We start from the raw sequence: 24,565 nt of genomic DNA, 5'->3' as shown, positions 1-24,565 counted from the left end.
GAGTTCTGAGGGCTTATCAGTTTAACACCTGGTCCCAACACGTGTGTGTGTGTGTGTGTGTGTGTGTGTGTGTGTGTGTGTGTGTGTGTGTGTGTGTGTGTGTGTGTGTGTGTGTGTGTGTGTGTGTGTGTGTGTGTGTGTGTGTGTGTGTGTGTGTGTGTGTGTGTGTGTGTGTGTGTGTGTGTGTGTGTGTGTGTGTGTGTGTGTGTGTGTTTGGGTTTTGTCTCTACTGCATGCAGCCATATAGCATTCTGTTATTTCATAATTCTACTTTCATGTTATATCATTGGGCCATTTCCTGCCCTGCACAACATGAACAGTGTGTAAACATGTGTGAGCAAACAGTGGATTTATTGTTGTAACGTAAACGTTACTGTCCTCCTTACTGTGGGAAGTTTGAAGGGTAAATGTACATCCTTCATCTTTGTTATAGAACCTTGAAAAAATATTTCTGATCAGTTCCATGTTTTGGTATTTCACCACATCTTACAGAAATATTGTGACTAATGCTTTCTAATCACAGTAAAGGATAAGGCCATGCCTTCCTTATTGTCAAACACTCCTGTAAACATTCAAACCAACCATGTATGTTTTAATCTGCTTCTCTTTATTTTCCAACAACCCATCCGGTCTGGTTCTCAACCTTAAACAATACTTCCCTGTTAGTCAGAAATCTTTCAAAATGTGTCACACTAAATCATCCCCTAATCAGAAAAGTCTCAGCAATTTCCTAGAACAGCTAGTTGCCTCTTTTTTTTGTCAAACGTTGCTCCAAGGAGAGAAACAATTTAGTTTTGAGACTGGACTATTTTCAGCGGCGTACTAATCTACATTTGGTTAGTACATTGGCAACAGGACGGTGTGTGTGGGATTGAGTCAAAATATACTACAGTGTGTGTTCATGGTAATCAGTGTTGGGTGTAACGTGTTACAAAAGTAACAGAGTTACAGTGATGTACTTTTTGCTGTAACTAAGTAATGTAACGCATTACTAATTACATTTGGGGAATATACTACCTGTTACAATTCTCAGTAACGCAGTTACAACTCATTTTAACCCGAAATGAAATGGTGTTTTGTTTATTAAGAATTCGCTAACATCGCGAGACATTCCGACACCAGAGAAAAATTGTGCCGGTAGACTAGTAAGCCTTGTGTTTACGTAATCAGTCAGGCTGATCTTGATGAACCTGAAGGGTGTTATTTTCCCCATAATGACCAAGTCGCTGCACATTATCTCGCTTATTACATGGCCAGATACTAAACAAACTAAGGAATCGACTCCCAATATGAATTGAAATGATTTTATTGACTTAAAATTATCGTATTTCTTCCACTAAGAAAAAAAACAACTCCGTTCCACGCTGGATTTATAATAAGAACTGGACACAGCGTAGGAGGAGGAGTCTCGTTCTTTCCTATGAGAGCTGCTCATTGGTGCAGGAAGACAAAATGGCCCAACTTTTGAGAGAGCGAAACGTCACAGCCCGTGACGCCCGGCTGTCAGAGCAGAAGAACCCGTATGTGCAGTCACAGAGCATGCGCCCCTTAAGCCCCGCCCCCCAAGCTCCCACTCTCGGCTCACTAGAACAGTGTATCTCAACTGGTGGGCCGATGTGTGAGTGAAGAAAAACAAAAATTTGAAAAAAAAATTGGGGGGGGAAAGTCAAACTTTTATTTTGAAGGCCCGATTTTCTAATGCTGTGCATGCAGTCGGCGTTGGACTGGAAGTACCGGAGACCATAAACGGTTTCGAAAACATCTGTCAGGTAGTGATCATCTTCTCAATAAAAGATCCTTGCTGATGTTTTTTCGAGTCTTCTGGCCAATCAGAATCAAGATTGTTGCCGGAAGTCCCCACGGAGAATAACTTTGCGGTAGAACTCTTCTTTATACATCCATGGGTACAACTTCAGATAAAAATGAACACATAATGAAATTTGACCCCCGGTTTGATGATTGACAGATCACAGAACAATGGGAGCTATCTACCCTTACCCACAATTTAAAGTAATTCACACAGACTCCTCTTTACTCTTCTGCAAGATGTCAGAACAAAGTGAAAAACAAACAATGGCATAAAATATTATTAATATGTCGGGTAGTAATAGATTTATTTATTTTCTTCTCAGAGTGTACCAGAATGCATAGTTTATGTTAGTATTTCAAAAAATCTACTGGGGGAGAATCCCCCCAGACCCCCCTGCTGGGGTTGGCTTTTCAGCATGTGTGCCTTTTTTATACAGTAGTTCAGCTTTGATTCCATCATCTCATTAAACCTTTTTTAAAAGTATACTTTAGTTCTGTGAAGGGATATAATTGACATATGCACTGTACTTTACTTTTATTAATATTGTAAGCTGAAAAGCGTATATATTACAGCACAATTTTTTGTTGAATAGATTTGAGTGCTTAAAAATGTTGGGTCGCGATGTATTGACCAAGTAAAAAGTGGGTCCCGAGGCCTGACCAGTTGAGAACCACTGCACTAGAATGAATGGAGAGAGAAAATAAATCTAGATTAGGCTTTTAGTGCATTTTACAACTTTAAGGACCGAATGATTCTAATAAGGTCTATTGAGAACCGCAGCGACGCGTCCTAAAACCCGGAAGTAAGTTAGCATTTTTACCACTTCCGGTTCCTTCAACAAAAAGCAATGCAATTTCTCCATAGGATTTTGGAAAATAGCTCGAAATAAGGTCTGTGTTTGACAGAAATTGAAGAAACAGATCACGTTTTGTTCTACAACATTAATTCCATCAGCAGTGACCCCACTGGTGATTTTTGAAGAGTTTACTTGTCTGAAAAACGATGGTTGTTAACATGTGGCTGAATAGGACTACAGAAGTTGACAAGGCCGTTGTACGTCATTACACCGAACACGTAAACACTCCCGCTAAGTTTGTTTGCCCTGTTCTGTTTGAAAGCAAGTACCTGCCTCCTGCAAACTGTTCAAACAAAAGCTTCAACTTGTACCATTTAGAATCTGTATGTTTGAATATGGATCTTAAGTTGGCGTGACGTTGAAGCAGCGACCCTGCTGTAGTTCGTTTATAGCATAACGTTAGCATTTTGCTTCTGGCAACTAGATTTATGATTCAAAAATAATAAAAGTAGGGTAGATATGTGGAGATTATCCGGCTGAACAAAACGTGATCCGTCTCTTAAATGTGTGTCAACCACAGACCTTATTTCCAGTTATTTTCCAAAATCCTATGGAGAAATTGCACTGGTTTTTGACGAAGGAACCGGAAAGAGTTTACTTCATGTGGAACCTACTGCTGCAGGTCTCCCTTGAAAAAGAGATCAATGACCTCAATGGGATATCACCTGAATAAATAAAGGTTTTGAATTGAATTGAATTGACTTTGGGGTTTTAGGACGCGTCACTGCGGTTCTCTATACAATAGTTCATACTGGGTAGTTTATTTAGTTAAAAAAAAAATATCCACCGATTTACAGACGTCTCTTTCCCCATGTTAGTCAATGGGAAAAAGTTGTTTTGGGCCGGGTGACGTCACGGACTGATACGGAAATTGCAGTACGGCCGTTTGAACACAACGAATATTGGCACAGAGTCCGGCGCACTTCCTGGGGGCTTGGTTCCACGGCGCACCAACGGCTGGAACTGCGACAACAACAACTTTATGGCAGCACTGTCCAACTCTGTTCACAGTTTCTGATCCACTAACAAGTCCTTAAACACTGCAGAGCCCATAGCGTGTTCCTGTTAGTGTTTACTTCTTGTCTGTCTTCTTCTGTTCATTTATCTGACGTCCAGCGCTCCGTCTTTTACCGTCTTTTACTTTCTCTTTCTTCATCCTCCTTACGCAGCGTCCACACGGCAGCGTGCGTTGAATCTCCCGCCCCGGACACACAAGCACGCAGTTTGATTGGCTAGAGCTTGTACTGGCATATGATTTGATTGGCTGACGCTTCTGCCAAAGCTTAAAAAGTAGAACATTGCTCTACTTTTGAAGCGAGCAACGCGAGCAAAGCGAAGCGACGGAACCACAAAAGCGAATTGAGTATTCAACTAAGCCTTGTAATAAAAGTTGTTAGTAGCCTTAAAGGCCTACACCAGGGGTATCAAACTCAATTTCATCCCGGGCCACATCAGCATTATGGTTGCACTCAAAGGACCGGTTGTAATTTATATAAATATACATATGTAAATATATAATATATATTAAATAATGTATTATATTACATCGTTGCCCCTGCATTGGATTATTATCAGATCTGGTAATATCTTCCTAAATAACTACATCTGAAAGCAGAAGTCTAGGGCAAATAATTGAAAGTAAATATTCAACAATTACACCAATTGTATTGTATATTATATTCTTTGAAAGCTCTTGCGGGCCACATCAAATTAGGTCGCGGGCCGGATTTGGCCCCCGGGTCTTGAGTTTGACACCCCTGGCCTACACCATGGATGTATAATAAGAACTGGATACAGAGTGGGAGGCGGGGCCTCTTTCATTCCTATGAGAGCTGCTCATTGGCGCATGAAGATAAAATGGCCAGACTTTTGAAAGAGCGAAACGTCACAGATTACCCGTCATGCCCGAGAAGTACCCGTATGTGCGCTCATAGAGCATGCGCAACTTTAACCACGCCCCCCAAAAGGCTCGTTCACAAGCAAGTCAATTTGTAAACGTAACAGCACAGCGCGTTCATGACAGCATGGCACTGGATTGCTATGATGGATTTTGATATTAACAAGGCGGCCGCGGCAGTTAGCAGCTAGCGGCTAGCTAGTAATTATGCTAATTTACACATACATTGTTATGTACTTTTATATTACGCTGTAACAGGATCTAGTGATATCCAAGCAACAGAGCTTAATTTAGCATGATACTTGTGTGGGTTGTACATTAAACCATTTGGTAATATATAAAAATATATGTACTGTATTTTGAGTTATGATCAATTGTGAGTTAAATCTTTATCTAAAAAGTAAAGCTGATGATGGATTACTGTGGTGGAGTTAAAATAACAATAGCCTATTTCTTTTTTAAATGTGATGGAGTAAAAGGATAGTTACAGTGATTATTCATGTTAAGTACCCACAAGTAACTAAAACGTATAATACTTGAAGGAAAGGTATAAAATGTTTCCATAAATACCAATATCATGCACTACAACACAGACTATAACAGCCCTTGTTGTTAAATACCAACCATGTGCAATATATTTTTAATTACATTTTCGTAGAGCTTTGACTTTTTCAGCTGAATAAATAGTATAACTCTAGATGGTTTTGTTCAGCATTGCCAGCTTCAATGTTGAGCTTTATGTTGTGCCCAGCATTCTCCTGTCCTGTGCTCTGAAATCAAAATGTGGATAAGCATAAAACAACACTAAAATAAACACTATACAATGGTTATTTGTTTTTTGACAACAAAGGTTGTTCCTTTGTGTGTATAAATATACAACACACAGGCTATATACATATATATATATATACAATTATAATTAATACAACTGCTAATTTGATTAGAGCTTTGACACATATATCCTTATTGATATATGCATAAGCAAGGGTGTAACTTTGGTTTGAGAAGTGGGGGGGACACAAAACAGAGGGTCCTCCGCAATGAATTCCATTTCCTGCCTTTCTACAAATAACTCATCCAAGACAAATGTGTAGTGTAATGAGTGCGCAAATGTATCTAGTATCCTATCCATGTGAGCCTGTTTTATTTGTGATGACCTCACATCCTCGAGGGTGGGGGGGCTTCTAATCTCTGTTAGCTCCGAGCTAGCACCAGATGCTAACAACAACCCCTGTAACTCTCTCTGTCTCTCTCTCTCTGTCTCTCTCTCTGTCTCTCTCTCTGTCTCTCTCTCTCTGTCTCTCTCTCTCTCACACAAAATTTGCTCGTGCCACGCACACACAGACGCTCCTACGTGAAGATGACCCCTTAAGTAAAAAATAATAATAAACACATTTGAAAAGTGGGGGGGACACAAACGGGATTTTGAAAAGTGGGGGGGACATGTCCCCCCTGTCCCCAGTGGAAATTACGCCCATGTGCATAAGTATGACGACTTCCCCGGGCGATATCATATGGTATAGCGAATGAATCAAACTGGGTCAAAACGGGTTGTGCCCACATGCAAAGGTTGTACGCTCTGGCTTATCCCTGCGTGGTATTATATAGTAATAGCAAACAGCTACGTTCAACTCCTTTAATTGTATATTGCAAGTGCGATAAGAAGCTACAGGGACGTTAATCTACGTTGGTAATAATAACTTTGTTTAATACAACATTTACGATACAAGATGTACATCATACAGCCCATGTAGTATAATATTTTACAAATGATGAATTACAGCAAACATGTGCAATATATCCATTATTACAGCTCCGTGGGCTGGCAGTAAGGCGATATGGGTCCGTTCTTATTGTGCATCCATGAGTACAGGTAAAACGCATGTAGTACTGAACATGTCACATGAACATGCCGGGTGGCGCGGTTCCGTGGGTTAGATGCGCGTTCATAATCCAGAGTGAAATAACTCTCAGAATAACGTTACTAGCACATTTTACAACTTGAGGACCGAATATTTTTAATAAGGGCTATACAAGTGTTCATACTGGGTAGTTTATTTAGTTTAAAAAAAATTATCCAACGATTTAAAGACGCCTCTTTCCCCATGTAAGTCAATGGGAAAAAGTGTTTCCGGGCGGAAGTGTAGTACTGCCGTTTGGCCACAAAGAATATTTTCCTCAGAGTCCGGCGTACTTCCTGGGGGCTTGGCCTACACAGTTGCTGCACTAAACTACATTTTAGCATTTAAAATACCTTGCCATTATTTTGCTGTTATTTTTGGTGAAAGTAACTCAAAAGTAATATAAAAGTAGCGTAACTTATTACATTTCAGAGACAGTAATATTGTGATGTAACTTATTACTTAAAAAACTACAGTAATAACTAATATGTAATGTATTACATTTTGGAAGTAACTTGCCCAACACTGATGGTAATGCATCAACATGTCCCCCAGTGCAGCAGTGTGGCTCACAGCTGGATTAACACAGCTCTATGCACACTCTGCTGCAAATTTGAATACATAATGTGTCACTTCGAGTGAGAGGCTAAGCAGCAACACAATTTCACTTTTCATTGTGCCAGGTCTATGTTGCTATGGCTGCAATATAGCTATGTATGCAAGAAACATGTCTAGCATTTTTGGAAAGGCATGTGAATATTAATTAAAGGCTCAATTCACATTACACAGTCTATTCAAATGGCACTTTGTGCAGTATGTATTAGTGTCATTTTACTTTCAGTACTTTGAGTACTAATGCGGTAAAAAAAGCCAATTCTGAATTCTGAGCCTTCTGAAACCAACACTGCACCTCCAACACTTAGTTGGTTCCAACAATTCAATATTGCTCGTTAGGATTGAGCATAGGCATGTCTCTTCTATATTTTCTCTACATTCTATTCCTCCATCCAGATTTTTTTTTGTCTATGTCTAATGGAAATGCCATAACACCACTCCGTCCCCCCGCCCCCCGCCATCTCTCTCCATTCCGTCACAAACACACTGAAAGTAGATGTCTGTGCCAGCTCTAGAGTGTTACATGTATTCAGGGGATTAGAGCGAACAACATTCAAAAATAAAAGGCAGGAGAGGGAAGTGAGTGCAGGCTTTGTCCTTGCAGACACAGTGTGGTCTGAAAACTCAATCTCTCTGCCCAGGTGCAGCGGCGTGACAACAATAGTGGTTTGAACAAAGGCCACCTTTTCTGCCTTGCCCCAATAAATGGCTATTGGCTGTATAAGTACCAGGATAACTGAAGGATTGCAATGGAAAAGTGGTGAATGAGTGTGGTAGGCGGGAAAATCTATAGTGCAGATATGTTTGAGGACTCAAGGAGGAAATAATCGAACCTTGAAAACTTTACTTTTCTGGCTCCTTCTGTTGGCGCACAGCATACTCACGTTTTGTAAAATGTTTGACAAAGAGAAGGTATATAGAGCATTTAGGAATCAAAAGGAGACACAACATAGCTTGTTTCAGTGGTCTGTTAGATCATGTTTGCATGCGTCTGTATTGGAACGCATTGAGTGTAATTCAGGCACTACTGTACTGTAAGGGCATTTCTGATTTGTGTGTGTGTGTGTGTGTGTGTGTGTGTGTGTGTGTGTGTGTGTGTGTGTGTGTGTGTGTGTGTGTGTGTGTGTGTGTGTGTGTGTGTGTGTGTGTGTGTGTGTGTGTGTGTGTGTGTGTGTGTGTGTGTGTGTGTGTGTGTGTGTGTGTGTGTGTGTGTGTGTGTGTGTGTGTGTGGGGGGGGGGGGGGCATGTGTGTGTGTGAAGGGCTGTGACCCGTCCCATCCTCATCCTGCTGCCGGTGCTGGGTCTGACCTGGCTGTGTGGAGTTCTGGTCCACCTGTCCGTAGTGGTGGCCTACGTCTTCATCGCTCTCAATGCCCTCCAGGTAATCACACACACTTCCCCATTCACAGTGTGGTGTTCAGGAGCAGCAGGCAGCTCCAGACACCTGCTGTACACTCCTTGCTGTATACTAACTGCTCTATACCTGCTCTATACATGCTGTAAATCCTGCTGTACACCTGCTGTATACTACCTGCTGTACACTACCTGCTGTATACCACCTGCTGTGTACTACCTGCTGTACACTACCTGCTGTTTACTACCTGCTTTACACTACCTGCTGTATACTACATGCTGTATACTACCTGCTGTACACTACCTGCTTTATACTACCTGCTGTATACTACCTGCTCTATACCTGCTCTATACCTGCTCTATACATGCTGTACACCTGCTGTATACTACCTGCTGTATACTACCTGCTGTATACTACATGCTTTATACTACCTGCTCTATACATGCTGTAAATCCTGCTGTATACCTGCTGTATACTACATGCTGTATACTACCTGCTGTACACTCCTTGCTGTATACTAACTGCTCTATACCTGCTCTATACATGCTGTAAATCCTGCTGTATACCTGCTGTATACTACATGCTGTATACTACATGCTGTATACTACCTGCTGTATACTACCTGCTGTATACTACCTGCTGTATACTACATGCTGTATACTACCTGCTCTATACATGCTGTAAAACCTGCTGTATACCTGCTATATACTACCTGCTGTATACAACCTGCTGTATACTACATGCTGAATACTACATGCTGTACACCTGCTGTACACTACCTGCTGTACACTACCTGCTGTACACTACCTGCTTTACAGAACCTACTGTATACTACCTGCTGTACACTCCCTGCTGTACACTACCTGCTGTACACCTGCTGTATACTACCTGCTGTACACTACCTGCTGTATACTACCTGCTGTACACTACCTGCTGTACACCTGCTGTATACTACCTGCTGTATACTACATGCTGCATTCTACCTGCTCTATACATGCTGTAAAACCTGCTGTATACTACCTGCTGTATACTACCTGCTGTACACTACCTGCTGTACACTACCTGCTGTATACCTGCTGTATACTACCTGCTGTATACTACATGCTGCATTCTACCTGCTCTATACATGCTGTAAAACCTGCTGTATACTACCTGCTGTATACTACCTGCTGAACACTACATGCTGTACACCTGCTGTATACTACCTGCTGTATACTACCTGCTGTATACTACCTGCTGTACACTACCTGCTGTATACTACCTGCTGAACACTACATGCTGTACACCTGCTGTATACTACCTGCTGTATACTACCTGCTGTACACTACCTGCTGTATACTACCTGCTGTATACTACATGCTGTATACTACATGCTGTACACCTGCTGTATACTACCTGCTGTATACTACATGCTGCATACTACCTGCTCTATACATGCTGTAAAACCTGCTGTATACTACCTGCTGTATACTACATGCTGTATACTACATGCTGTATACTACAGGCTGTACACCTGCTGTATACTACCTGCTGTACACTACCTGCTGTACACTACCTGCTGTACACTACCTACTGTACACTACCTGCTGTACACTACCTGCTGTACACCTGCTGTATACTACCTGCTGTACACTACCTGCTGTATACTACCTGCTGTATACTACATGCTGTATACTACCTGCTCTATACATGCTGTAAATCCTGCTGTATACCTGCTGTATACTACCTGCTGTACACTCTTTGCTGTATACTAAATGCTCTATACCTGCTCTATACACGCTGTAAAACCTGCTGTGTACCTGCTGTACACCTGCTGTATACTACATGCTGTTTACTACATGCTGTATACTACATGCTGTATACTACCTGCTGTATACTACATGCTGTATACTACCTGCTGTATACTACCTGCTGTACACTACCTGCTGTATACCTGCTGTACACTACCTGCTGTATACCTGCTGTACACTACCTACTGTACACTACCTGCTGTACACTATCTGCTGTATGCTACATGCTGTATACTACCTGCTGTATGCTACATGCTGTATACTACATGCTGTATACTACCTGCTGTACGCTACCTGCTGTATACCTGCTGTACACTACCTGCTGTATGCTACATGCTGTATACTACATGCTGTACACTACATGCTGTACACCTGCTGTATACTACATGCTGTATACTACCTGCTCTATACATGCTGTAAATCCTGCTGTATACCTGCTGTATACTACCTGCTGTACACTACCTGCTGTACACTACCTGCTGTACACTACATGCTGTACACCTGCTGTATACTACATGCTGTATACTACCTGCTCTATACATGCTGTAAATCCTGCTGTATACCTGCTATATACTACATGCTGTATACTACCTGCTCTATACATGCTGTAAATCCTGCTGTATACCTGCTGTATACTACATGGTGTATACTACCTGCTGTACCCTCCTTGCTGTATACTAACTTCTCTATACCTGCTCTATACATGCTGTAAATCCTGCTGTATACCTGCTATATACTACATGCTGTATACTACCTGCTGTACACTCCTTGCTGTATACTAACTTCTCTATACCTGCTCTATACATGCTGTAAATCCTGCTGTATACCTGCTATATACTACATGCTGTATACTACCTGCTCTATACATGCTGTAAATCCTGCTGTATACCTGCTGTATACTACATGGTGTATACTACCTGCTGTACCCTCCTTGCTGTATACTAACTTCTCTATACCTGCTCTATACATGCTGTAAATCCTGCTGTATACCTGCTATATACTACATGCTGTATACTACCTGCTGTACCCTCCTTGCTGTATACTAAATGCTCTATACCTGCTCTATACACGCTGTAAAACCTGCTGTGTACCTGCTGTACACCTGCTGTATACTACCTGCTGTGTACTACATGCTGTACACTACCTGCTGTATACTACCTGCTGTATACTACATGCTGTACACTACATGCTGTATACTACCTGCTGTATGCTACATGCTGTATACTACATGCTGTATACTACCTGCTGTATACTACCTGCTGTACACTACCTGCTGTATACTATTACTACATGCTGTATACTACATGCTGTATACTACATGCTGTATACTACCTGCTCTATACCTGCTCTATACATGCTGTACACCTGCTGTATACCTGCTGTACACTACCTGCTGTACACTACCTGCTGTACACTACCTGCTGTACACTACCTGCTCTATACTACCTGCTGTACAGTACCTGCTGTACACTACCTGCTGTACACTACCTGCTGTACAGAACCTACTGTATACTACCTGCTGTACACTACCTGCTGTACAGAACCTACTGTATACTACCTGCTGTACAGAACCTACTCAGACACTTTCAGAGACTAGCTGGTGAACATTTAGTTGTTAAAAAAATATGTCCTTCAGCAGTCGGTAGAGTCCTAAACCAGATCTAAAGAGAAACACAATTGAATTACATTCATCAGTTAGACACACACACAACTCTAAATAAATGATGGTGCTGATGGATGTAAAATTGCTTGCTAAATTTGCCATACCAACTTTAAAGGTTCTACGCACATGCTGTCTTGATTTTATTATATGACCTTGTAATAATAAATGAAAGCACAAATGTTATCCATTACCACTTGAAGTATGATGAGAGCTCTACATGATGATTTTGTTATTGTAAAGTGTTACCTTTTTGAATCCACTGTGTACAGTCATAAAAAAACTTCAGGTCGGGGACTAACGTCAGACCCCACTTCATGAGTTGTGTTTCCAAAAAATATAGAACAGAGGTGGAAAGTAGTGAAAAAATATATTCTATTACAAACATTCTGTTATTCCAAATGTAACCACAAAGATTGTAGCATACAAAAGTACAAGTAAATATCTACAAGATGAATTCATTATTGATTCATTAATGTGTTGCAGCTGGTAAAGTTATTTTCTTTTTTTTCTTTGTGGCAGCTGTAGAATTTTGTCTTGGGATGAAATAAGTGTTATCTTGAGTTAATGTTTTGTACAATTTGAATATGGTTATTTGAAGTAACTAAAGTGACTAAATATAGTGCAATACAAAATACAATATTTTCCTCTGAAATGTTGTGGAGTAAATGTGAAAATTGGAGAGAATACAAAGTGCTTTCACCAACATTCATTTAACTGAAAGCTAAATGATGTCTTAACTTTCCCTCCATTCCCACCTACAGCTGCTTGAGAGAAATTGTGTGTGTGTGTGTGTGTGTGTGTGTGTGTGTGTGTGTGTGTGTGTGTGTGTGTGTGTGTGTGTGTGTGTGTGTGTGTGTGTGTGTGTGTGTGTGTGTGTGTGTGTGTGTGTGTGTGTGTGTGTGTGTGTGTGTGTGTGTGTGTGTGTGTGTGTGTGTGTGTGTGTGTGTGTGTGGGGGGGGTGGGGAGGGAGGGAGGGAGGAGGCAGTGATTCCTTTGAACGGCAGGTCACATCTCCCTCCATCTCCCCCCCCCCCCCCCCCCATGATAATACAGACCTCACTTCCTCTCTCTCTAACTTCAGTCTGGTTCCACACACTATCCCTTTTGTTATTATACGCTCCGTCCACTCATCTTCCCCCTGTATTGTCTTACCCCACCCACCCCTCACTGGTCTTTAATTAATCATAATGAGCTGGCCCCTGGGTGACCCCCACAGAGCTGCTAGTTAATTCAGATTTACTGCCAGTGTTCAGCTGAGGGCAGATAACACAACAGTAGGAGTTCTTCCTCATGTAGGTAGGAGGATGAAGCTGGGTCAGCCCGCTGTCTTCTCTTTACAGAAAAAGTTATTTTACTATTTTACTTCAACAATCTATAAAAAGCAAAGTATGACGGAGAGGTCTAAAGGCCAGGAAAGCAGAGCAACACGGCTAAATAATAAGATCCAGTAGAGGTTTTAATCTCTAAACTAGCCCTAGGGTCACTTCTGTTTCCATGATAGTAGTCTTACTGTTTTTTTACATTCATTTCTATATTTCTAGCAACATACACCAAGGCCTCTGTCTACAGCAGATTCAGCAGTGTAGAGAATTTGAAAAGTTGTTTATTACAGAGAAAGGCTAAACACTGGATCAGACACCAAAGCCAGTAGTATGTAAGGCATTTTGAATAACAAAGCAATTAACTATCATGGAGTCATAGTGAGATAAATGTGTCCTAAAAGTCCCTCAACAACAGTCCCCATATCTGACAGTGTTTACCATGGTTATAACGTAATCTCCCTTTCTGTGTGCTCGGGCTCCACATCACTAACATCACATCTTTAAACACACTAATTTGAACATTTGAGATGACCTACTGTTTGTTAGTGTGTTCATGACAAGAGACCATGTGAATAATTAAAGGCGTGAGTGGGATGTTACAGAACCGCGGTGTTCAGAGCGTCTGACTTTGACACAGCAGATTGCCGTCTGCATGCCGTGACAAACATCCAACGCCTAAACCAAACCGAGCCTAACACAGAGGTGGCAAATCAGAAATCACTCAAGAAATCGTTTTTTGAAAAGCTCATATATCTCGTTGAAGGCACTGACAAACCATTTTATCATGAACATTGGGGTGCCACATCTGTTTTGTGATTTAGTTTTGAAAAGGGCAAGTCTAAACAGATAAACAGTCAACACAGATAATCAGATCCAAAAGAGAGTTAGGGCCAACAATTTCCGCAAGTGTCGGAAAGGAACAAGCTGACATTTACGCCCACTGAGAAAGTAAGCAGGGTTTGAAAAGCAACGCTATAAATGTGCACTGTTATCCCAGTATTTAAAAGATAATCGCATCTTGCCCCTCTGTATGAAGGTATCACATGACTGTAAACACACTTTCTCTCACATGCTCATGTAGAAACAAATTCTCTAAAAGCAACATGGTCATAAGAGGGGTGGGCTACAACCACTGCATTGGAGCGTTTATGTTTGGATGAAGAGAATGGAGTAGTATTCCCACTACATTTCTGGTACACAAGGAAGAGAACCAATTTGGATTTAGTTCAGCTGAGTGTTGAGTGCTGCATCCTGCTGAATCTGACTGAAGCTCATGCCAAGAGGGAGTAAAAAACACACAGATGGAGAGCATGAAAGCTATTTTGCAATACAGTTCTCTTTTTGTTCGTACAGCAATGTTTGACTGAGAGTGAGGGGAGGACTAAATGGACTTGTTGAAGATATTGTCAATCAAAGCTGTATGAATGGAAATAGAATTTGTTCTTCTCCACTTCCAGCGCTCACATGTGCCTCTCCCCTCTCCACAGGGCCTGTACATCTTCTTAGTGTATGCTGTTTACAACACTGAGGTAAGGAGGCATTCAGTCCATTGTCCGAGCTGCTGCTGGAGCACTGCGGCAACATCTCAGAATGTATGTTTGTACGGTGTGTGAGGTTGCCAGCCGTTTGGACCAACCACTTGGTGTAAACACTGCTTCTCATTTAGGTGAGGAATGCCATAAAGAGGATCAAAGAGAAGAGGAAGGCCTTATCTTTCACGGTGAGTGAGTAAAAGGAACACAGCAGTGAACACACTGAAAAACTGAAACGTTGAAGCAATCATATTATGTTGAACCTAATATGTTATATTTAAACTTAAAAGAGTATTGCTTTCAACTAACCTAATACAGTTATGTGAAATGTGTTGACATAATACATTTAATTAAAGTCAACCTTTCAGTTTTTTCACTGCAGGTCCATCAGTACAGGACAGAAAATAACATGTTAGCTGGCTAACATTGGATGGGCATGGTTTGGTTCAGTAGTGGTGATGTAGACGCACTCATACTTTATTTAAAGGTCCCATGTCATGGTCATTTCTACTGATCATAATTCCATTGTTGAGGTCTACTAACATAGATTTATACTGTGCAATTTTCCAAACTCAAATTGGTTTCTCATACAGCATCTCTGTATATTCACTCTGTCCTAAACGGCTTGTTGGAGCTCCAGCCCCCCGCTCCCTGTGAGCCCAGTGTGCTCCAATTGGTCGGGACGTTGAGAGGCTCGTTGCTGCGATCTGCTGCGTGGAGTGGAAGTCTGTCCGCTCCTCGCAGCAAATCGCAGTAACGAACCTCTCGGCGATACAGCGAGAACAAGCAAAACTCATCCTGAGCACACACAAACACTCACAGCCGAAGTAAAAACAATAAGTGTGGCTTGATATTGAGTAAGAAAAAGGTTTATAATGCTGTAAGCATGGGTCTGCGGCAACCTGATCTCACCAGAATGCGTGACTCCACAATGACTCCTTAACACCGCATTGCGTGGTGGAGTCACGAACTTTGCTACATTTACATGTTTGCACCACGCAAACAACCCCAATGTAAAGTGAATGAGGCTCCTTTGTCGTGGTGCACACACGCATTTCTACAACATCCTGGAGTGAGCTTTTAAAATCTATTTTATAGCTTGTAGTAACTCACGGGAGGCTTCTTTTATTTGATTTTTATTCATAATCATTTGTATTTTTCATCAGAATGTATTATGGCAACTCTGTCTCCTAACAATTACGTTCCCACAGAACTAAACTGCATCCTCAATTACGTTTAGCTAGAAACTTATTTTCTCCCACGTGACGTTCGTTATGAACGTATCTTAAATAAGTTTATTTTCTACATATCTTTGCCATTTATTCTCTTGCTTATAATAATGATAATAGTCATTTATAAATATAATTTTAGAGCACACATTTGAAATCAGTAGGCGAGGCTGTAATTTCGCCAGCTGTTACTCTCATGAGCGAGGCAGAAAATAATAGTTTTAACATGCCAAAAAGCTGCTGTGTCGTTTATTGCACCTCAAACATTAAAACAAATCCAGAGTTACATGTTTCTGTACTTCCTCTAAGAAGAAAGGACAGTAACAGAAGATCTCTGTGACGCCAGATGTGGTGTTGTTAATGCGATATGATATCCGAAAAAAAATTCAGTTTAGGATGGCCGAAGACACTACACTACCCATAATCCCCAGCTATCGTTTGGGACTACAGTCCCGTTGACAAACCCCGTGATTAATGTTCAAGCTGTGGGAGTGGATGTTGGAGTGGCAGTGCGCCAAGGTTACGTCGAGCGTCAAGCTCTTTGAAATGGAACGAGACCACGGCAGACTATTCAAAACTGGACTCGAACGCCCCCCCAGAACTACACATGCTGGCTATTTGTTTCGCAACATGTTCTCTATGGCATGTCTCTACTGGGAATTGTAGTTTTAAAAGACGTTTTTGTTTTTCCCAAAATTAGAAGTTGAGTATTAAACTATGTACAGCCCTGGAGGTTTAGGCGATAGGAAACAAATTGGTGTATACAAATTTAAAACATGTAAGTACTAAATGGGTGAAAATTGCTTGTATCCATAATGGGCAGCATTAATATATACCCACATGACAGCTCATTGTTACTTTGTAATTGTACTCCAACACAATTCGGAGGTTAACCTGGTATTTTTACTCCACTACATTTATTTTAGTTACTTTGCAGATTCTGATTAATGATGTGAAATATAAACAACCCTTAAAGCAGACTTTAGTTACACCTGAGTAAAATTCAGGGAAGGTGATTGTCAAGTGCCAACAATCAGGAGAGATATTTGATAGTTGGTGCTTGAGAAGACTAAACATTTATCTGCAGATCTCTATAAAGTATATTCATTACTCGTTATTAATTAAAGACTGTATATAATTGTTATTTTGCACATTCCTTTCAAGATTTCAAAATGTTCTAAGGTTTATTGACATATAAACACAACTACAGTGTAGTTATGCAATGAATGAAAAACTTGGGTCACAGGTTCCTCAACAGTGCATTACAAGACATCTATCAATATGTGTGTACCTCCACCATTAAACTGTCATATTCTGCACATTTCTTATACTATCTACATATAAGAGTATAATTAATGTGTATAATATCAGTTAAAATAAGTGCTATTTTATTGTAGAGATCACTTACAGTATCTTCTTGATTTTTTATATTTCTATCATCGACCTTCTACTTTCCCCCTATGAGAGTATGTACTCTTAATATTTTTTTCATCAAATAACATTATTAAAAGAAAATACCATTATTCAACAAAAATAATTAAATAACGTGCTTTAACCACTAAGCGGTGCACACAAGGTACACACAGCATACTAATAATAACTTTGTATTATTAGTGTAGGGCACTTATGTATGTATAACATCTGAAGATGTGTATTTTTATTCATGTTTTTACATAATTTTATAGGATATTGCTATACTATTTCTCCTTACATTGCATTTAGCTGACGTTTTTATCCAAAGCGACTTACAATAAGTGCGTTCGACCAACAAAATACAAACTTGAAGAAAACAGAATCATATAAGTACATCAGGTTTCATAGAGCTAAAACATTTCAAGTGCTACTCAACTGGCTTTAGATAAGCCAGTCCTTTATTAGTATCTACTACTATCTACTGCTTTGTTGATGATTCTATCGCTCGAAGTGGAGTCGAAAGAGATGAGTTTTCAGTCTGCGCCGGAAGATGTGCAAGCTTTCTGCTGTCCTGATTTCAATGGGGAGCTCATTCCACCATTTTGGAGCCAGGTTAGCAAACCCACATGTTTTTGCTGATGGGAACTTGGGTCCTCCTCGCAGTGAGGGTGCAGCGAGCCGTTTGGCTGATGCAGAGCGGAGTGCACACGCTGGGGTGTACGGTTTAACCATGTCCTGGATGTAGGAAGGGCCAGATTCATTTGCAGCATGGTACGCAAGTACCATGGTCTTGAAGTGGATTCTAGCAGTTACTGGAAGCCAGTGAAGGGAGCGGAGGAGCGGCGTGGTGTGGGAGAATTTAGGAAGGTCGAAGACCAGACGAGCCGCTGCATTCTGGATGAGCTGCAGAGGTCGGATGGCACATGCAGGTAGACGAGCCAGGAGGGAGTTGCAGTAGTCTAGGCGTGAGATGACGAAAGCCTGGACCAGAATCTGCGTCGCTTTCTGGGTCAGGAGGGGACGTATCCTCCTGATGTTGTAAAGAGTGTATCTACAGCAGCGGGTTGTTGCAGCGATGTTTGCAGTGAAGGACAGTTTGTTATCTAGGGTCACACCCAGATTCCTTGCAGTCTGAGTTGGGGAAACAACAGAGGTGCCCAGTTGATTGTTAGGTCAAGAGTGGGACAATCTTTTCCTGGAAGCAAAAGCAGTTCAGTCTTGTCAAGGTTGAGCTTGAGGTGGTGAACAGACATCCACCGAGAGATGTCCGCTAGACAAGCAGAGATGCATGCGACGACCTGGGTCTCTGAGCGGGGAAAGGACAGAATTAATTGGGTGTCGTCAGCGTAGCAGTGGTATGAAAAACCATGCGGGCTAATGACAGACCCGAGCGAGTTTGTGTACAGGGAGAAGAGGAGGGGACTGAGAACAGAGCCCTGAGGGACCCCTGTAGTTAATTGACAAGGGTCGGACTCGGACCCTCTCCAAGTAACCCTGTAGGTGCGGTCTTTGAGGTATGAGGTGAGGAGGGAAAGTGCAGAGCCTGAAACTCCAAGTTCTTGGAGAGTGCGAAGGAGGATCTGATGGTTCACCGTGTCGAATAATGTTAAAGCCTGGAGGTCGTCATGGTGTATGGATTTCCACCGTTTCCGCTCTGCTGCCCGAAAGGATGGTTCTATTAGCACGCAGTGCGTCATTTAGCCAGGGAGCAGGAGGGGACTGACGAGCCTGCCGAGATGTGAGAGGACAGAGAGAGTCCAGAGTGGATGAGAGAGTAGAGAAGAGAGTTTCTGCAGCAGTGTTTGGAGGCAGGAGTTGGAACGAGTCAGAGGAAGGGAGGGCTGAGAGCACCGATGAGGCAAAGGTAGAGGGGGAGAGGGAACGAAGGTTGCGGCGGACAGGTGCAGAATTAGAAGAGATTAGTTTGTTATGTTTGGAAAGGGGTAGAGAGAATGAAATGAAGAAGTGATCGGATGTGTGGAGCGGGTTTACAGAGAGGTTAGAAGTAGTGCAGTTCCTTGAGAATATGAGATCAAGGACATTGCCAGCGTTATGAGTTGGTGGGGATGGAGACAGTGAGAAAGCAAAGGTGGTTAACAGAGATGTTAGTTCAGATATCTTCCCTGTCTGGAGGTTGAAGTCTCCGAGAAGTACAGCGGGAGGGCCAGTTTCAGGGATGTGTGAGAGGAGATTATCTAACTCCTCCAAGAAGTCTCCCAAGGCGCCTGGTGGACGGTAGAGAACAACAATGGTTAATTGTATAGGATGGGTTACTGTGACGGCATGGAATTCAAAGGTGGACGGAGTGAAGTTAGGTAGCTTGAAGAGGGAAAAGCTCCAGTTGGGAGAGAGCAGGAGACCAGTGCCACCTCCTCTGCCAGAGGGTCTGGGTGTGTGGGTGAAGGAATATGATGTGGAGAGAGCTGCTGGGGTGGTTGTGTTGGATGGAGTAATCCAGGTCTCCATGAGAGCAAGGAAATCCAGAGACTGCAGGGAAGTGTAGCCAGAGATGAAGTCAGCTTTAGGAACAGCTGACTGGCAGTTCCACAGGCTGCCTGAAACTAGATGTTAGATCTCAGTGGAGCATGTGGGATAGACGAGAGCAGGCCGGTTATATCGATTAGGAGATACACGGGGCCAGCGAGAAGACACATAAACAGGAATGGAGAAAATACACATGATTATAGCATGAGGGGCTAAAAAAACAAAAAGAATAAAAGAAAACAAAAGAAAACACCAGCGATACTTAGCTCAATCTGAGTAGGAGTTGCCTCCTCTTTGCCTCCCTCGTGACTCCCACCGGACTCTAATGTCTTCTTCTGTCTGACGCTCCAGGAAAGTTACCTAAAATGGCCACCTGATTGCTGATTTCTCACAGCTGTGGGGCCACGCCCCTTTAATTAGTTAACTCTCTGCAGCTGGTGGCCCTCAAAGGAAATCTAGACTGCCTCCCTCCTGAGTTGTTATTGTATTTTCAGTGGCACAATGGTTTTACAATTACATTAAAGCCTAAGTTATAAAGTTATGAGTTTAACCCTTAATACAGTTACACCTACTCAATAAAGCTCTTAGTATTCTACAAATGTTTAAATCAAAGTTAACCCTAGCAAATGAGTTGTCCCAAGTTTCTGGGTCCGTGTACGTTTTTGTTAGTTTAATTTTTCGTTTAAACCAAGAGCCAAAAAAAGAAAATACCAGCTTTTTTCCGTTTTTTCGTTTTTTATTTAAAACGAAAAAACGGAAAACGAAAGCCGTTTTCCCGTTTGTGTTGTCTGAATCAAAAGACGGAGAACGAGAAAACCTAATAAAAAAAAGTCTGTACGTTTTGTTGTTTTTTTTTTTTTTTTTGAACCAAAAAAACGAAAATACCAGCCTTTTCTCGTTTTAAATCAAAAACGGGAAACCAAAGCCATTTTCTGAATAAAAAAACGGATAACAAGAAGACCTAATTTAAAAAACAGTCAGGTTTTGGTTTTTGATAACAACTTCATTCAATTTTCGGGTTTTGTTTTGAAGAATGAAGAAAAGCAGTCCGGTGGACCGGAAGCAAGAACATATTTCAAAATAAAAGATACGAGGATGTAATGGCAATGCTGTAAAAGACCCAGAAGTCTGACGACCCTTGGCCCCCCTGCTTCCGGCACCCATGCTGACGAGGATATTTTTATTTCTGCATTCACATGCAGATATGCGTTTAGAGAGATTAATACAAGTATGCAAGCTCTGTGCATAACTTTATTTCGCTGACTTCCGGTTTGTACTGTGTCGGCAAATCCAGTGTCCAGCTTGTCGCTGTCTGACAACCATTGAACAAAGTCATGTTTGTTGCAAACCTGCCAGATTTACCTGTGACAAATGTCAGCGATGTGAACAGAACTGTCACCCTACTTTCACCTGCACCCAGCAGCAAGCGGGAGAACAATATATCATACAGTCGACCCCTAAAACAGTTCACTCAGTAATGGAACAGTTGTTAAGCATTATTTTGTCCAACTAGTCTACATTATGAATGTGATGTTTGTCTAAACTGCTAAGAAGCTGACAGCTGAGTTAGAACAGAAAGACATGCAGGCCATAATCACTAGACGCTCAAAATAGTGTGTGTAAGGCTTATGTAGGAGCCATATGTTAAAATGTATATTTGAATATTATAATCCTTTGTTATTAGTGCTATCATATCATTTATTTGAACCAGCCGTGTGAAATTGACGGCATAGACGACCGCAGCTGTACGTGATTACGATACGTTATAGCCAACGGCAGCTGCTGGTGATTGTGGTGTGAGAAGGAGAAAGAAGCCCCGAGCAACATCGTTTTTTGAACTGAGAGAATATGTGTTTGTATTTGATAGCTTTTTATGTAAGTAAAAAACAAACTATCCTGAGACCTATTTTGTCCGAGTCAAGCTTATTTGCTATCTGTGAGCCGAATGTTGGATTACTGGAACTACAGCTTACATGAACTGAATTGAAACACTGTCCATTAGTTGATTAATAAACAAGACATTCAAGTCAAAGTGTTAGGCATTTTCATTTGTAGCACGCTGTAAATATGGACTATGAATGAACACATGCAATGTGAAAACACACAAATAGGTTTATTCTCAATACTCATAACAGTATCAGACACAATGACTTTACTGAGAGTGAAGATGACATGAACATAGTTACTGTATGGTACTGAAGACAAAATACAGTATATTGCATTTGCCTCTTCCTCTAACTCTCTCTCCAAGATTGGCCTCCATTGTTGTGCACAACAAAGTGTTCAAGCTCAGGTTTCTAAGTTATCTAATTTTAACATGTGCATTCATTTTTAGCATTAAATAATGTACACTTAAACTGATATAGCTTTTTTGGGTGGATAAAATAAATGTTGCTTTTGCCCACGTCCTCAGCAGTACATGGCTCTGCTGTGCCGGGGCTCCTGTATGTTTCTCCACACGACTACTGTAGGTAGTACACTGATTATTGATATATATACCACATACTACCCCACTTCAAAAGACCAGAACTATCCCCTTAAGGGCAGCTGTTAATGTTCACAACAACAACAAAAAACGCATGCAGATGGTTGTAGACTGTAGCCAGACAGTGATAGATCTGGTCGTGGTGGAGCATGGTGGTGGCCAGCGGTGTGACTTCTAGCTGTCATGGTGATGTTCATATGCCAGCTTGAACTTTACCGAGAGCAGAGTCCACTAGTGGCACCTCACAGGGATACCTATGGTGCAGAAGCAGCAGTGAAGTCCTAGATCCCTGGCACTTTGAGGGCAGACAGATCCAGCAGCTCTCAGCTCTCAGAGACATCAACACATAAGCTATTCTGTGTGCATAGCTTGCTTGCACATAACTACTAATCTCTCACTTTACTTTCTCTGACATTGTTCTCTGCTTTGGATTGCGGACATCCCAGCCATGTTCTCTACCGGGCCTGGTTTTACACACTGGGTTTAAGCAATATATAGCAATGATGAGAATGTGTGTATGAGACATGATGAGTGTGTAGTTTTAGCATTTGAATTACAATGACATTATTCTCAGACTTGCCATAGTTCTTGGTTTGTACCACTGCTGCTCTGCTCTGTACAGCTGAGTACTGGGGACCCACTGGGAGTCATGTGACTGGAGCAGGAGATTAACACACGTCACACCTGCAGCCATGATGCTCCAGCTCAACGGGGGTCGAGTCTTTCAGCCCCACCTGTAATAAGAGAAACAAAATAAATATGTATTCAGTTTGCTTTGTATTATTTATTTTAGGGTAAGATGTTGGTTTAATAACATTGTGCTATTTTAAGGAGTAAATACAAAGTCATATCTTTGTTCCTAGATGTTTTCTATACTTACAACTTCTTATACAGACTGATATGAATTGATTCACTTTCATACTATGAACGAAGAAAAATAACTCTTTAACAACAGAACAGGAACAAAACACAACTGTGACCTCTGTGCAGCACACACAGACCAGTCAGTCCATTTCTGGGGAGTAGCTACCTTGTGCTAGTTATATTAAAGTTGATGTTTTACTACTGGCTGTGTCTAACATGTCTAAAATGAGCCAAATCCCCAGGAACATGTTGAACCAGACGGTAACTAAGACAGTAACACTCCATCCTGAACTCACTGTGGGGCCTGTCTTCATGGACCTGTAGCATAACACCCTGACACATACACAATACAAAGTATGTTCATTAGGAGTGCACATACTGTCCCTCTTTCTTTCAATGTAATCCAACTTGTTGAAGAAAAATAATAAGCTGGACACTGGATTTACCGACACAGTACAAACCGGAAGTCAGCGAAATAAAGTTATGCACAGTGCTTGCATACTATATTGATCTCTATAAATGCATATCTGCATGTGAATGCAGAGATAAGCGTATCCTCGTCAGACTTCTGGGTTCCAGGATTTAACTTTTACAGCATGTCTTTTATTTTGAAATATGTTCTTTAACCTCCGGTCCACCGGACTGCTTTTCTTCATTCTTCAATACAAAACGGAAAATTGAATGAAGTTGTTATCAAAAACCAGAATCAGACCGTTTTTGGTATTAGGTCTTCTTGTTATCCGTTTTTTGATTCACACAACAACAACAACAACAACAACAACAACGGGGAAACGGCTTTGGTTTCCCGTTTTTTCGTTTTTGATTTAAAACGAAAAAAGGCTGGTATTTTCATTTTTTGGTTAAAACAAAAAATCAAACTAACAAAATGTACACTTACCTTTTTTTTATTATGTTTTCTCGTTATCCGTCTTTGGGTTCAGACAACAAAAACGGAAAAACGGCTTTGGTTTTCCGTTTTAAATCAAAAACGAAAAAAGGCTGGTATATCCGTTTTTTGGCTTTTGGTTTAAACGAAAAATCAAACTGACAAAAAGTACACGGACCTTTCTGCCTGACAGATACTGTAGCGGTTTTGAGATTTAAAATCACAATTTCAGTCAGATCAACTACAGAGAATTTACACACACTGAAACAGAGAAGTCTAAAAACAGAATGTTACTCACACAATTCTAGAAGTCACCAGTTGTTATGCTGTCAACATCGACTTGCACACTCATGTTTTACTTCTACACATTAATATCTGATTTGTAAAACATCACAGACAGAAAGGCATATCCGTCATTTAATGGTAAGCTATTGAAATTGTGATTCCATAGATGTGTCTCCCAT

General features: G+C 41.3%; 2 protein-coding genes across 5 annotated transcripts in view; one reads left to right on the top strand and one right to left on the bottom strand.

The window, feature by feature from the left end:
• adgrd2 (adhesion G protein-coupled receptor D2) overlaps window positions 1-24,565 on the top strand; it is a 53,312-nt gene that overhangs the window by 15,448 nt on the left and 13,299 nt on the right. For 2 of the 4 annotated variants that reach the window (XM_079688170.1, XM_079688169.1), the window contains exons 19-21: window positions 8,340-8,460; window positions 14,696-14,737; window positions 14,875-14,928. In XM_079688170.1, coding sequence (XP_079544296.1) covers window positions 8,340-8,460; window positions 14,696-14,737; window positions 14,875-14,928 — 217 coding nt within the window. Of the gene's footprint in view, window positions 1-239; window positions 8,314-8,339; window positions 8,461-14,695; window positions 14,738-14,874; window positions 14,929-20,898; window positions 21,739-24,565 lie in introns of those variants that run through there. The other 2 variants (XM_079688171.1, XM_079688172.1) reach the window with 2 other exon arrangements.
• LOC307043614 (uncharacterized protein) overlaps window positions 21,868-24,565 on the bottom strand; it is a 307,614-nt gene continuing 304,916 nt past the window's right edge. The window contains exon 2 of the mRNA XM_079688175.1: window positions 21,868-23,085. The gene's annotated coding sequence lies outside the window, so the exon portion shown is untranslated. The remainder of the gene's footprint in view (window positions 23,086-24,565) is intronic.

This window comes from Notothenia rossii (genome assembly GCF_949606895.1).
Source record: "Notothenia rossii genome assembly, chromosome: 6".
Classification (NCBI taxonomy): domain Eukaryota; kingdom Metazoa; phylum Chordata; class Actinopteri; order Perciformes; family Nototheniidae; genus Notothenia; species Notothenia rossii.
Note: the sequence above shows the minus strand (reverse complement) of the source record. Positions and strands in the feature narration are given on the sequence as shown.